General features: G+C 41.8%; 1 protein-coding gene across 1 annotated transcript in view; it reads left to right on the plus strand.

Annotated features, from left to right (window-relative positions):
* Positions 1-15,536, plus strand: part of TWSG1 (twisted gastrulation BMP signaling modulator 1) — a 97,889-nt gene that overhangs the window by 55,440 nt on the left and 26,913 nt on the right. The window contains exon 4 of the mRNA XM_030213388.1: positions 108-374. Coding sequence (XP_030069248.1) covers positions 108-374 — 267 coding nt within the window. The remainder of the gene's footprint in view (positions 1-107; positions 375-15,536) is intronic.

Raw genomic sequence — 15,536 nt, forward strand, 5'->3', positions numbered from 1 at the left:
AATTCATAAAATAAGAAATTACTGATTGTTCCAGCTGAATGCTAGAGGTCCAGAGGGTGTGCAAATGTCCTTTAAAAAATAAATTTTATTTCTCTTTGTTTCTTTAGGAATGTGCAATCCAAGGAATTACAGTGATACACCCCCAACTTCAAAGAGCACCGTGGAAGAGCTTCATGAGCCCATCCCTTCTCTCTTCAGAGCGCTCACGGAAGGTGACACCCAGCTGAACTGGAATATCGTGTCTTTTCCCATAGCTGAAGAACTATCCCATCATGAGAATCTAGTATCTTTTCTAGAAACTGTAAACCAGCCACAGCACCAGAATATCTCTGTTCCAAACAACAGCATCCATGCATCCCACAGCACTGAAAAAGGTAATGTCTGGAGGCTGGCGATAGATGAGGGCTCTCGAGGAGAGTGGAACACAACTGAGTTAATTCTTCAGGGATGGCTGACTAGTGTTCAGCAGCTATGAGCCAGTCCAGTTTTCAGAGTAACTATATATATATATATGTAAAATAATCTGTTCGGAGGCTATTTGTGTACAAATATGTCATGAATGTTCATCATGGATATACTAAAAACTGGGACTCCTAGGGAATTTCTGTGGCAAAAAATATTCAGTTTTGATTTATTTGCCAAGACGGTGGATCCCACGCCTTCTGCTCACCTCTCCCTCAGCTCAAAGTTCTCTTGACCTTTACCTCCTCAATTTGATCCTCACCCCATAAAACACTATTTCCTTAGTTTGACTGCACCAGTGAACCCTCGCCATGCTCCCCTTTCTGTTCATCTTGGCTCCACTGCACTTTCTTCCCTTCCTTCAGATTCCATTGTGTGTTCTCCCTACTCTTCAGCTTGACTTCACTAGCTTCTCCTCTTTCCCAAGCTCATTCTATCCTCTGATGATACCACTGCATGACTTGCATGCTGCTCCCTCTCCCCCCCCCCCCCCCCCCCACTGGTGTTCTCTTCTTTTGAAGCCAGAGCTACAGCTGATATCTCCTTGCAGCTGTGTGGGCTGATGAAACTGTTGCCATCTTCTTTCAAACCTGCTTGTCCTGGTGGTGATACTGCCATCTTCTAGCCTCATGTCAGCCAAAGCTACAGCCATTGGTCCTACTTCTGCATCAAGGTACAGCATCCAGAAAAACGGTATTAAGCATGTTACATCAGAGGAGAACTCCACATTGTGCAAACTTTCTCCAGCATCTTGTAGCCCTTGAGGCCCATTAGTGTCCATCTCTAAATTAGAAAGTGATGATATGTTAATCCCTTAATATACTTGTTTGACATTTGCCTGCCCCCCATGCCACACCTTTTATGGAGCAGGTGTAAATGTGTGTTAAAATTTGCACACTACAGGAAGCCTCTTTTATGTATGTTTCTGTCCGATTCAGATTTCCCTATGCTTTTCAAGGCTGGGCATGCTGCTGAACCATGGATGGTCAGATTATTTGAATATGATTATGATTAATCTATGATTGAAAGAGTTAGCAGAAATGAGCTTCAGGTTAGGATTATTTAGAAAAATAAAGCACTACAATCAAAAAAAGAAAATCCCCTCCCCCCCATAAAAAATCCACATATTTGTTTTACTGATACAAAAAGAGTAGCATTCGAGAACACATAAAATCTAGATTTCATTTTTATCTATTATGACTGTGTACAGTTACAGATGTGCTATTAACATGAGTGTCCTTTTTTTTAAATGACAGTACCCAGCATTTGAGAGCAGAGTGTGTTTTAAGGGACTGGAAAAGCAAGGTTTTGTTTTTGTTTGCTGGAGGAATACTGGGTTTGGCAGGGAACTCCACTTAGTCTTGCCAGGGAATGTGGTAAGCAGGCTACCGGCCTACATTGGATAGTTGAAGTCCTTATTTAAAATGGAAGTTGGAGAGCGGGCGTGCCTGTGTGAGAAGCAGTTTTTTTTTTGTGTTGTGATGATTTATTATGTCATCATGTGATAGACTATGTATTCAATTTTACCATTTTTGCCTGGTAAAACTCAGTCACCCCAATGCTTTTCTCTTAGAAACTATATATTTATTGCCCTAAAGCTGCATAAAAGTTTTGATTTTCTTTTGTTTGTGAGTCTTCAGTTACTATATTGGGAGATCCACGATAAGAAATGCAATAGGGACAAATAATTAAATATTAAGGAAAAATGAGAGGTTAAGTTGGACCAAACTAAATGTCTTCCTTTTACAGAAGTTATTCTCAGTCAAAGAAATATATATCTACATTGACAATTACTTTAATTTCTTAACTTCTAACAATAACCTCAAATGGTCTGGATCAAAAAACACATATCTAGTAGTTGCCAAAGCAACCACACATTTACATGGACTCGTCTAAATGCCAAAAACTTCTTCCGTCTTTCTTGAGTTGATTTAGTAACGTCCGGGGAAAAAAACAAACCTTATGTCCCATAAAGTTATCGCTTTTAGACTTAAAATACAGTCTCAAAATGTGACCACGATCTTGGAAAAAAACAAAAGTGGCAATAAGAGTAGCACAGCTGACTGCTTCAGAATCGGAACTTTCCAAAAAACCTGTTAAATTCAAACTATCTTGAGTTAAATTTGCCACACCCATGATAGCGTCCCTTTTCTTCTGAGGTAAATTTTAGAGGAAATGAAATAAGCTTTAACCAAAGGAGGCAACACTTCCTTGGGAAAATGTAGTATTTCTTCCAAATATATTTTAAAAACTTCTCCAGGTTACAATTTAGGATGGTTTGGAAAGTTTAAAAAATGTAAATTCAAATAACGAGAAGGAATTTTCCAAAATCTCCAAATGTCTATCAGTAAACGTTTTATCTTTTACAACAGCAGATTGAATCTTCTGCAAGTCAGCTACTTGATTCTCTACTTTTTCCAGTCTCTTCTGAGCACTCTTCACATTTTCAAAAACAGTTTTAGAAGTATCCTGTTCCGTCAAAACCACAGAGGTTAAAGTAGTAATAGAGTTATGCATTGCCACTATAGCATCCCAGAGTGATCCACAAAATGGGAAATTTAACATTGATGTCACCTGCATAAAATCAATAAAAATATCTGTTTTTAGTAACCTATACATAGGGGCAATTACAGGTTAAATAGAATTAGGAAAAGACAGGACCCTTGTGGGACTTAAGATTTGCAATAACAAACCAGCTAGAGCTCTTTCCCTCTGCTCTATTCTAAATACCCGTTCTGTAAGAAATGACTAAAACCAACTTAATACAGACCTACCACATCCCAATTCTCGCAATCTAACCAATAATCGAGAATGGTACAAAATGTTGAAAGTGGATGATATATCAAAAAAAACACTAACAGGAGTTCTGAATCTGAACCCTTTTGCAACATATCCAAAGAAGAGTTCACAGTGGTCTCGGTACTAAACACCTGCTGAAACCTTGTTTGTGCTTTATCCAGAAAGTTGCAATCTCTCACAAAATCCAATAGCCTTCGAAGAATGTTTCTGGGCACAAGATGATTACATCACCAGGGATGTAATGCACTGTCACCAGATCAGAAAGTGCAATGCTCAAAACAAAATTAATATTAAAAGGTCCAGCAAAGTTAATAGCAGTGGCAGATTAGCAAACGACAGTTACCAAGTCACAAGGAAGATCCTTTGTTCCTCCTATGATGGTGTTTTTGTAGTAATACTTCTGGGTGTAAGGTGGTGATGTCAATAAGAGTGTAGGTTGCCATGTATTGTAAGCCACCATGAGTGAATGTTGTCTTGGTAAATGTTTTTAAATAAATCCAGTAAAGGTGGCAGAGGGCATAAGGAAATGAAATGAGGAATAGGGAAGGTTTGGAGAAAGAGAAGGGGGGAAGGAAAGCTGTAAGGAAGATACTTTTGATTTAGGATAGCGAAGACCATCTGTGGATAACTCTACATCCCCTCCCCCATCCTCCTATTCACTCACACCTTCCTTTCCTCTAAGCTCCCACTTACTCATACAAGACAGCTCATTTATTCACACCCCTGATCCACACTCATATTCCACCGATAGCTACTCAATACTCCATTCATTCCCCACAAGCAGCCATATATGACATTCATGCGTATCCTGCCAACTTATCCAGTCCACCTCCCCAACTAACATATTTGATCCACTCCCTAAAACAGGCGTGGGCAGCCTCAGTCTTGGAGGCTACAACCCAGTCAGGTTTTCAGGATTTACACAATGAAATGCATGAAATCTATTTGCATACAGTGGAGGCAGTGCATGCAGATAGATCTCATATATATTCATTGGGGAAATCCTGAAAAGCTGACTGGGTTGCGGCCCTCAAGGACTGAGGTTGCCCACCTCTGCACTAAGATATCCCACTCCATCATGTGCACATACTTCTCCTATTTTTGCAAATCCTACCTCTTCGTTTGCCCATATGTGCAATGCCAACTCATATACATACACACACACACACACACACACACACACACACACACACACACACACACGTACACACTCACTGATGAAGGGAAACAGGTTTTTGTGCAATGCCTCTAGCATGCACTTCACAACTTGTATCTAATGTTTAGGCTTAATTGGTTTTTCTTAGTCACTTGCTTCAGATACAGTTCTGCACATCTTAATTATTGTTTCTATTGTTTTCTTTCTAATCTGTATTTAGTTGTTTTACTGTACTGAAATTTCTATCCTGTCGGTTTTCTGGGAAGAATAGGAAACCAGGGACTCATGAGTGTAATGCATGTCCGGAGGTGGGCAAATAATGCCCAGTGGGTTGTATCTGGCCTGCAACAGGATCCCAGTCCACGTGAGCAAGAGAATGTCATTGCTACCCCGTCTTCAAGCAAGTCTAGTAATGTGACTGTGCAAAAAAAAAAAAAAAAATGCCAGCCCCTGCTGTACTTAAGTTGAGTGCTTTTTCTTTAAATGATCAGTGGAAGGCAGTGTGCATTAGTTTCCTGGAGAGTGCAGGATATATTGAAATTTCATATTTTTACACATAGCTTATAATGTGTTGAACACATGAAAACTTGACCTGCCTTACAAAGTAGATGCTCTAGACCAGAATGTAATTTGTGTCTAGATTAATGTCCATGCAAAGACCCAAATGCTGCAGCTGTTTCATACACTCTCTGTAATAGAAAGGATGAGTCATGAGTTGGTAGAAGATTTTATTTATATCAAAGCAAATAACTTCCATGTTGTTCCAAATGTGTGCTATTTCCTACTGCTGTTTTTTTTTTAATAGTAATTCCGTTATTTGTTTGCTTGTCCCAACTTTTAAATGCTCATATGTGGAAAATAAGCTCTCATAGTTGAAAATACAGTCACCTGGATTTGTGATTTATTTTGTTGAGATAGTTTGGTAGGTTCTTGTTTAAACATTCTCCTCTCAATAGCACTTCACATCCAGCTTCCAGTTTTGTATTTAAGCTATATGGCAAACAAATGTGAAAAACACCAGATCTAGAAAAGCTGCACTTTATTATGAGTAGAGCAGAGTATTTTTACATTCTTTTAAACTGCATGTATTTGGCCACAGTGTCAAATCGGGTAGGTAAACATCTCAAGAGAGAACGCCCTACAGTGCTAAGGGGTTGTCTCTAGTGTCCATATTTTCTTTATAGCAGTTTGGAGTCTAGCTTTTGTTTTGTGCTACCTTTGTCCCTGCCCTCAGTGTGACTGTCCCTGCCACAAAATGGTGATCGTTACATTCCCATTTAAAAGTAGGGCAACAAGTTTCCAAATACAGCTTTGTAAGATTTATTTCAAAAGATTAGCATAATGAGGTACATGAAATTCAAAACACTAGGTAATGAATAAAATAAAACTGCAGGGCAACTGCTTACAGAATAGCTGTGCATGTGAGGTATTCTTGATGAGCTGCAGCAGAGAGGCACAGTCATAGAGATGGCTTCAACCAACTTTACAGGGGAAAAATAAAACTACCTAAAGAGCAAGTTTCTAGCAGACAAATCCATTGTCCTGGTTTATCCTGTTCCTGTATCTTTGTCCAAGGCTAGTCTGAGAGCCTGTGGAAGCTGCAGTCGCCCTACTGCTCTCTGGTTCAAGTTACCCTGGATTACATCTGTAGGTACCACTGTTGTATGCATAGGAGCCAACTTTTCAAAATGATTGGGGTGCTGAAAATTCTTTTTTTTTTTTTTTTTTACAGGCATCATTCCCCCTCCCCCTCCCTCCAAGTTCCAGGGTCCGCCCCTCCCTCCGAGTTCCAGGGTCCCCCTCCCTCCCTCTGAGTTCTAGGGTCGCCCCCCCTCCGAGTTCCAGGGACCCCCTCCCTCCAAGTTCCAGGGTCCCTCTGAGTTCCAAGGCCCCCCTCCTCCCTCCCTCCCTCCCTTCGAGTTCCAGGCCCCCTCCCTCCGAATTTTAAAAGTCATCTTACCTCATCGGGGTTATGGCGGCAGCAGCGGTGAAAAGCGTGCAGGCCAGGCTCAGCGCTTAGTTCAGTCTTCCCTTCTCTCTCTCTCTTGAGGGTGGGACCAGAGCTGAGAGAGAAGGGAAGACTGAACTAAGCGCTGAGCCTGCTCTGCACGCTTTTCACCACTGCTGCTGCCGTAACCCCGACGAGGTAAGATGATGACTTTTAAAATTCGGAGGGAGGGGGCCTAGAACTCAAAGGGAGAGAGGAGGAATGAAGGGAACTTCTGGTGGGTGAAATATTGGGGGTGCTTGAGCACCCACAGCACCCACGGAGTCGGCGCCTATGCTTGTGTGATAGCTAAACACCCTTTCTTTCTGGTGTCCGTGAATTCTGCCTCTGTTATATTTGTGACCCTTGTCAGCCCAGTGAACATATGATTCTTCAGTTATATTTTGGGTAATTAATAAGAAAACCCCATTTGCTGTTTTATGATGGAATCTATCAGCCATTCCTTATTTCACTATGTTCCTCTTTGCAAGCCATACCATCCTGTTTATCTTTGCTCTGGGTCAGATTGTGCAACCTAGTTTTACATAGGACCTTATTTTGAGACCTCCCAGTGTAGCTATGGGATTTAGGTTCTTTTATTTCTTCTGTGGATGGTGTTTTAGATAGCTGAATCATTTTCTGAAAACAGCTATGTAAGCTTAGGAATGATATCCAGGAGTGTCTGAGAAGTGCCTCCATCTCTGCCAGAATGATGGAAGACAAGGACCATAAGGCCCCTCTAATCTGTTCAGTTTGCTTCCTGTTACAATTGACCATCTTGCCTTCTCTTCACCTGTATACAACTAGAAATAGTACCCATCAATGGTTCAGGGCTGGTGCATGGATATTGGGTGCCCTAGGCAAACCTTCATGCTTATGCCCCTTAACTTTCAAGCCTCTAGCTTCCTGATCCTGAGATTTTGATAATTAAAGATACCACCCCTCCCACATGAATCCTGTACGAACACATAATTGGTTGTTATAGTTTTACCCTCAGTACAGTACACAGCTTTCAAACAGCCTACTTACCTGAGTATGTGACTTTTGGAAACTATCTTCATAAAATGCAAAGTTTATTATTTAAAAGTACACACTGTTGGTTCTTCGAGAGAGTGTGACTGTCGGGACCTGTTGTTTTGCTTTGAATAGAGTTGCTTTTACCCCCCCCCCCCCCCCCCCCCCGGGGAACCTGCCATCCTAGACAACCACCTAGTTTTGCCTAATGGTTAAGCTGTCCTTGTCCCTATTGGGACAAAACATGTTACATGACCTACTTCAGGTTCCATACACTTCATACTAATGAAAAGACAGTCATACAAGCTACAGGTATACCACATCTTAACTTCCTGTTATGACTAAATCATTTTTTTCCATAATAAAGTTCCATATACTTGGTCCCAAGTCCTTCTGGCACATCATGGTTCTGCAGCATCCTGGTGACTCAAACTGTGGTAGTGTTCACTTTAACATATATTCATAAGCTTTGCAGATCTTTTCAAATTGAATCAATTCTTGTATACCGCTAATATCCCCTTTCCAGAGTGCGATTTACATTCTAGGTTAGACAAATGCCGATAATGTTAGTGTGAGGTATAAGAACAATTAGAGACCATTGGTGTAATGCATGAGATCAAAAACATTATAGGAAAGGATAATGGATGATACTAGGCAGTACAAGTCAATGTGTTATGAAGCATTCTTTGGAAAGAGAGAGGTTTTTAGCCTCTTCTTGAAGCTAAGGTAGCTGTTTTCTGTTCTGATGGCAATAGGTAGAGAGTTCCATATTTCAACTCCTAGTATAGGGAATAGAGAGCTGAAAATCTTCCGATTTCGAATTGTCTTTTGAAACGGTGGTGATAGCATCAGTTGTTCTTTCAGTCTGTTAGACTGGACCAAACGTAGCGAAGTGGTGTTAGTCAGCAGTTCAGAGGTAAAACCCTGTAAGATTTGAAAAACTAAGCAAGCAGCTTTCAACCTGAGTCTTTCTGCTATGGGAAGCCAGTGCAGTTAAGATGAATTGAAACACTAGTATATCTATTCAGTCTGTATATTAGTCTAGCAGCTGTATTCTGTATGATTTGCAGTTTTTTTCTGATACTGACACAATACCAAGAAATAGAATGTTACAGTAATCCAAGTGAGGTAGAACTAACATTTGGACTAGTACTGCAAAGGCATTTTGGTCGAAGAATGATCTTACTAGATGTAGCTTTCTTATTTTGAATAGTGTTTTCTACCATAGCTGATTAATATGGGAAGAGAAGGTGAGTGAAGAATCAAGCAAGACCCCTAACACTCTGGTTTCAGACTCAGCTGTAAAGCTTTGACCATTGGACAAAGATATTGTTGATGGGACCTCAACTCCCTGATTTCAGAACCACAGGACCTTGTTTTCTTGCACATTCAGTCTATTGGTCAGAACCCAGGTGCTAACAGCAGTCATGCCATTTGCTGCAGACTGAGTTGTTTCCTTTGTTTGATGCTGTCACTGGTAAGTGAAGCAGGATGTCATCCACATAGGATAATAGTAGTTCGTTAAGACCCAGGTGTATTGAGGCAAGGGATGACTTAAAGAGATTGAAGAGGATAGGTGACCACACAGTTAGGAGACCAGTAGTTGGAAAGCTGGTTGTTTTGCTTGACTTTGATTTGAAAGGAATTTACTGAACCATTTGATTACAGTCCCTGTTATTCATATCTGGTCCAGGCATTTGAGTAGCAGTGTGTGGTCAACTGCATCAAACGCTGTCGATATATCAAATTGGAGAAGAATTACTTGGTCGCTTTGCATAGGTGTTGTTTGACATATGTAGTTAGAACTAGTAGCAATGTTTCCATACTATGTGATGTTCTGAAGCCAAATTGTAACCAGTGTAATACGGAAAATTATTCCATATATAACGAGAGTTGTTACTGATATAGGTTTCTAATACTTTAGTAAAAACAGGTATGCTTGCCATTGGACGGTAGTTTGTAGGCGATGTTACATCTGGCCCAGATCCCTTCAACAGCAAAGTGAGAACAATTTTGCCCATATCAGGAGGAAGAAAGCCAGTTTTTAACAGCTTATTGAGATCATCAAGTAACCAGTTTACTGCTTTCATAGGGATGGATTTGAGTAGGTATTTTGGGCATTGATCCAGGGAGCAGTTGGCTTGGAAGCATTTCAACAGCAGTGATCTTGCATCCTCAACTCTTAGTGGTTGAAAAGATTCCCAGTTTTGATCAGTTTTGAGTCCTTGGATTGTAGGATGTCCGGCGATTGAGGCTGAACTACGGGTTGGATTATTTCCTCTGTTGGGGTAGCTTTAGATAGTTCAGACCTAATTTGGAGGATCTTATTAGCGAAATGATCAGCTAGGTCTTGGGTGGTGGGACTTGTTTTCTGTGAATGTTCATCATCATTAGTGGAAGCTAGTTTTTTAACTAAGGAGAAAAGGTTTTTAATGTCAAGATCATCTTGACCTATTAGTCTGCTATAGTAATGACATTTTGAATCAGCTGCCTTCTTTTTGTCGTGTCAGAAGGCTGACTTCCATTTGGATTTATCAGTACTATCTTTGTTCTTTCTTCATTGCTTTTCAGGGCGTCTACATTCCCTTTTTAGGATGGATAGTTCCTCTGTAAAATATGGTGAATTTCTGGACATCTTGACCTTTTTAGTGGTAAATGGAGCGATTTTTGACTAGTATGGCTTTCCTTTGGTATCCAACAGTATTTGATTGAACTATGTGTAGGAGATGAGGTAGTGAGGGAATCTGTTAACTCAGACCAGAAAGTGACCTCATTGATTTTACCTCTGGTGGAGATGAGTTTGGAGGACTTGTGCCTAGTTACATTTGACATACAGATATCAATGGTGAAATCCAGTTGGAAGTGATCAGACCATGGTACTGGCTTCCATTTGAATGACCTGATCAAGCTATTAGGATAGGAAGTCATGAAGTCTAACGTATGGCCTTTTTCATGAGTTGCACCCTCTGAGATTGTAGTTAGTTTGCAGTCCTTCAGGAATGATTTGAAGTTGTGGACATTGGTGTCTGCATCATTTTCCAAGTGTAGGTTTAAGTCTACCAGGAAGATAATCCTAGAAAATTGGGACATGGCAGAGGAGGTACTCTCTACAAGTTGAGGTTCTGCCTTGTTCCAAGCTTCTGGAGGACAGTAAATGAGGAATAGGGCAATTTGATGTGCCTCTTTTGAATCATCGCAGAATTTGCATAGCATATATTCCTCCAGGTCCAGGAAAACCCCAGAACTAACTAAAGACACAAGGAACTAACTCCTAAATATAAGAGCAAATCTGCCGCCTTTTTTACCCTGTCTTAGTAAAGAATACTATAACCAGGCTGATAGATGTGAGGCAATATTGAACTACCAGCTTCTGTGAGCCATGTTTCTGAGATAAACAGTCCAGATCTGAAGATTCTAGCAGATCCCTGAGTAAGAGAGCCTTGTTCCCCATAGACCTGGCATTGATATAAATGGTGGGGACAGGAGTGAGTTGAGACTTGTGTTCCAAAGGGGAGACTTGTTTGGGTAATTGTGGGGTAATTTCAAAAGATAACAAGTGTTTTTAGGCTGTCGAATGTTAGCCATTTGGTTCTGGTCTGAAACCATAGTGGTATTCTGATGGTATATATTGGCATTGTCTAGCAGGTATCTGACATTAGTTAGGGTATTTGTTAGTACAGTATTTTCTAGACAGATTATAGATTACGGGGATAGGATTAGGCACTAAGTTATCTGGTAGGTGCTGCCCGACATGGTGAAAAAGGCTAAACAAATCCATGTGAGCCACTTCATGGTGATAGCTTTTGGAGCCCTTGAGATGTCTGTACAGATGGATTGGTAGGATACCTGAATGTGTAATGGTAAAACAGATGTAACCAATTACAAGTTGGTAACACATCATTCCTTCTCAGAGGTTTTGCTATTTTTTAACCTGACCAGACTGTAAAAGGGCAGCTGTGGATGGGTAAATGCCCATGTGTACATAGCTATCCTGCTCTCAGCTGAGACCAGACTGTTTCTGAGAAGGTTCTTTTGGTTAATGACTGAGTCCTGAGGCTGGTGGCTGCTCAGGCCAAGGTACAGGTATAGCACATGAGAATAAGATCAAATTAAACTTTTGAAAGCAAACTTGATTGCATAGCAGTCTCTAAAAATTGGAATAAAGATACGCATGGCCTGTTGAGCCAAAATGTATAACCTGTTTCCCTTGAATAGCCATTGCCGGAATAAGGGCAAAGATTATATTGTAGCACCTGATTTGCTTCCATCTGAATTTGGTAGTTGGTTAATTGATGGTAGAAGATACTAAGTACCCATAGTAGGTCTTCTGCTTTGTGGTTTAAATAGATTCCATGTTAGAATCTAGATCCCATTTGTCATCTAGATTGAGAAGTACACATCTGAATACTTTATGTACATAAGGTATGAAATAGATATAATGCTATTAAACAGTGATACAAGTTCTAAAGTGTAATGATAGATAAACAGGAGAAAGGGTGGGAAAAGGGAAATAAGACAGCTGGTGGTGATGGAGACCAGATAAAAATGTTAATATTTAAAATGGTATTTACTGCACTTGTTTACTGTATTTCAATATAAAAGTTTAATACAAATGATGATTTCTGATAAATAAATTTCCATGCAGTCTATTCTTACAAGCCAAAATAGATCAGAAGATATTAACAATCAACGATGGCTAGCGTTTCACAGTGCTCATTCCACTGCTTCAGGGAATCAGCGGAATTAGAAAAGGTTCAAAGAAGAGGGACGAAAATGATGAAGGGGATGGAACTCCTCTCATATGAGAAAAGGCTTAAGATGTTAGTGCTCTTCAGCTTGGAAAAGAGATGTGTGAGGGGAGATATGATTGAGGTCTATAAAATCCTGAGTGGTGTAGAACGAGTAGAAGTAAATCGATTTTTTTTATTCGTTCCAAAAGTACAAAGACTAGTGGACACTCGAGGAAGTTACATGGAAATACTTTAAAAACAAATAGGAGGAAATATTTTTTCACTCAACTAATAGTTAAGCTCTGGAACTCTTTGCTGGAGGATGTGGTAACAGCGGTTAGTGTATCTGGGTTTAAAAAAGGTTTGGACAGATTCCTGGAGGAGAAGTCCATAGTCTACTATTGAGGCAGACATGGGAAGCAACTGCTTTCCCCGGGATTGGTAGCATGGAATGCTGCTGCTAATTGGGTTTCTGCCAGGTACTTGTGACCTGACTTGGCCACTGTTTGGAAAACAGGATACTGGATTAGATGGACCATTGGTCTGACCTAGTAGGCTGCTCTTATGTTCTTATCTTTAAATCTTAGCAGTAAATTTAGTTGGAGAGAGACAGAGGCATGATGGATTAAATTTACTGCTAAGATTTAAAGATTCCCTCAGTCAGCGGCATGAGCACTGTGAAACGCTGGCCATTGTCAGTTACCAGATAAGCAGCTTTCTTGTTTATTCTTGTAAAAATATTTGAAAAATATGAAATAGTTTGTATCCTGTTTTGAAAGGATTTTCTGTCTATAACATAAAATAAATTATATTTTCAGGAGGGTTTTTATGCCTGTGATGTAAAATAAATGAGCAGTGTATTATTCTCGCTCACATAAATTCTGAGTTATTGTTCTGTGGGATTTAAGAGAGCTAATAATGCATTTTTTGATGGAGTGTGTTGTATAAAAATGTATGTACAAGGGGAGGAAGTGACGTCATGGACCGGGATGGCAGCTTGAACGCGGAGCTCTGTTGGGGCGCTATTAAAAGTGAGCAAATCCCGTAGATTTGAGCAGCATCTCGAAGCTTGGATCGCAGGGGAGAGGTCCCAGAGCTATGCCGCCGAAGAAGGGGCTGGAGTGATTCCATTTCACGACAGAACAAAGCAAAAAAAATGCCGGTGGTCTCAGCAGGGCCACAGCAGAGCGAGTCCAAGATGCCGGCGATTCCAGCTGTAGCCGAGGAGGAGCATGCTGAGGAAGGACTGGAGGACTCTGGCGAGATTACTAAATCGGATGTGGTGGGTTGGTTTCAGGACTTGAAGGCCGATCTGGCAGGGGTTCGAAAGGATGTCCAAAATGCCCTGAGAGAAATTAGGGCTGAAATCCATGACCTGGGAACGCGTGTCGGTGAGGTGGAGGAGGGGATGGAGACTCTTAAGCAGGACATGGGAAAACTCCATAAAGTAGAGAATGCTGACACAGTGGAAGTGCAACAACAAAAGGAGCAGTTGGAAGATCTAGAGAATAGGTCGTGCCGAAATAATTTGAGATTTAAAGGAATCCCAGACTTTGATATGTTCAGCAACCCTGAAGCAGTGATTTGAGAGCTGTGTGGGCACATATTGAATTCCAAGGAAGGGGGTCAATTACCGGACTTCCACATCCAGAGAGCGCACAGAGTGGCTGGCCCGCAGTGAGATTCCAACCCAAGGGACATTGTAGTGTGTTTCGCTGATTTTCCCATGAAGGAGCAGATATTGTCTAAAGCGAGGCAGCAAAAAGAGATTCTTTGGAAGAATTGCAAGATTGGAGTGTTTCAAGATCTGGCATGAACTACTTTACAAAAGCGTCGATCCTTTAGAGAAGTCACAATATTCATGAGGTCAAAGGGGATCCTCTACAGGTGGCTATTCCCCTTTGCGATGTGGTTAATGGTGGATGGGAATTTGCGCAAAGTAAAGACCCTGGGTGACGCTTGGTCAACATTGCGATCTTTGGGGTGTAGAGGTGTTCCAGTACAGACGGAGTTACCGGAGACCACCAAGGAACCCAGAGCGGATTCAGCGTGGCAGACGGTGGTGGATCGGGGAAAGAAATCTGATAAGCAGGCTTCATGAAGGAAAACAGACTTAAGTGGACTGACGGCCGATTGATTAATTCGCTGAGGACATTATGCGGATAAGCAACCATTTCAGGGGGTGCTATGCATAGGGGGTTGGGTGGGGAGAGAGGGGAGGGTAGACATGGCACCCTGGTGAGAGTGGGGAGCATGGGAGCATGTTGGAACATTGTGAGGGGTGAGCTGAGAGATTGAATTGGAGGGATTTTGGGTGTGGGAAATATAATTGTGTGGATCTGGGGGTGGAAGGGTGGAGGGATGCTAGACAGGAGGGTAACGGTTAAGTGAATGTAGCGGATGTGGGGGGAGTGCGGGTTGACAGGAGGGCAGGGGTTGAACTGTTGTGAGGCCAAAGCAAGGGAGAGTGTGTTTATTCCTCGTGGGATGGCTGATCTACTGATAGAGAGATCGGCTAAAGGGAGGGGGAGGGTTGGGGAGGAAGGGGAGGGACTGTTGATATGTTAAAGCAGGGGAGAGTGAGTTTGGAGCAGGGGGAGGGACGGGGATTGGCTGGGGAAGGGGACAGGGGGATGAGGGTGGGGTGAGTACATGGAATGTGAACAGGCTCAATTATCAGGGGAAGCACAGTAGAGTAAGGAGTTGAGCAGGCTGAAGTGGGACGTAACGTTTTTGCAAGAAACACACTTAAGACCAAGAGATACTCACATGCTGCATTGTAGGCCTTTTTGGGAAGTGGTGGTACATCAGGGAGAAGGACCAAAGAGGATGGGGGGAGTGGCCATATTGATAAGACAAAATTGTGGGATTGTGATTAAAAAGGTGTTTCGAGATACTAGTGGGCGCTGTGTGGCCCTTAGAGGGTGGTTGCAGGGCAAGGAGCTGACATTGATCAATATTTATGCACCGAATGTGGGGCAGAAGAAATTCTTTCAAACATTAAAAGGAGAGATTCTGGGATTTGTGGGAGGGCAGGTAGTGGTAGGGGGGGATTTTAATCTCGCCCCGAATGCAAGGTTAGACCATTCGACAGGAGGAGGGCAGCAGAGTGGTCCTGGGCGGAAGGCATTGTTGCAATTTATGAAGGGGTTGGAAGTGGTGGATTGTTGGAGGTTGCTACATGGGGTGCAGCGGAATTACACCTTTTACTCGCATGCAGCGCAGACCTATTCCCGTATAGATGGGTTGTGGGTGCATCGTAATGGATAGCATATGGTGGAGGCGGCTGAGATAGACAATTTGTGTTTCTGATCATGCGCCAATGTGGATTAAACTAACTGTGCTGGGTCATTGCAGGTGACAAGGAGTCTGGAGACTTAATCACTGC

Source organism: Microcaecilia unicolor, chromosome 1, assembly GCF_901765095.1.
Source record: "Microcaecilia unicolor chromosome 1, aMicUni1.1, whole genome shotgun sequence".
In the NCBI taxonomy this organism is placed as follows: Eukaryota; Metazoa; Chordata; class Amphibia; order Gymnophiona; family Siphonopidae; genus Microcaecilia; species Microcaecilia unicolor.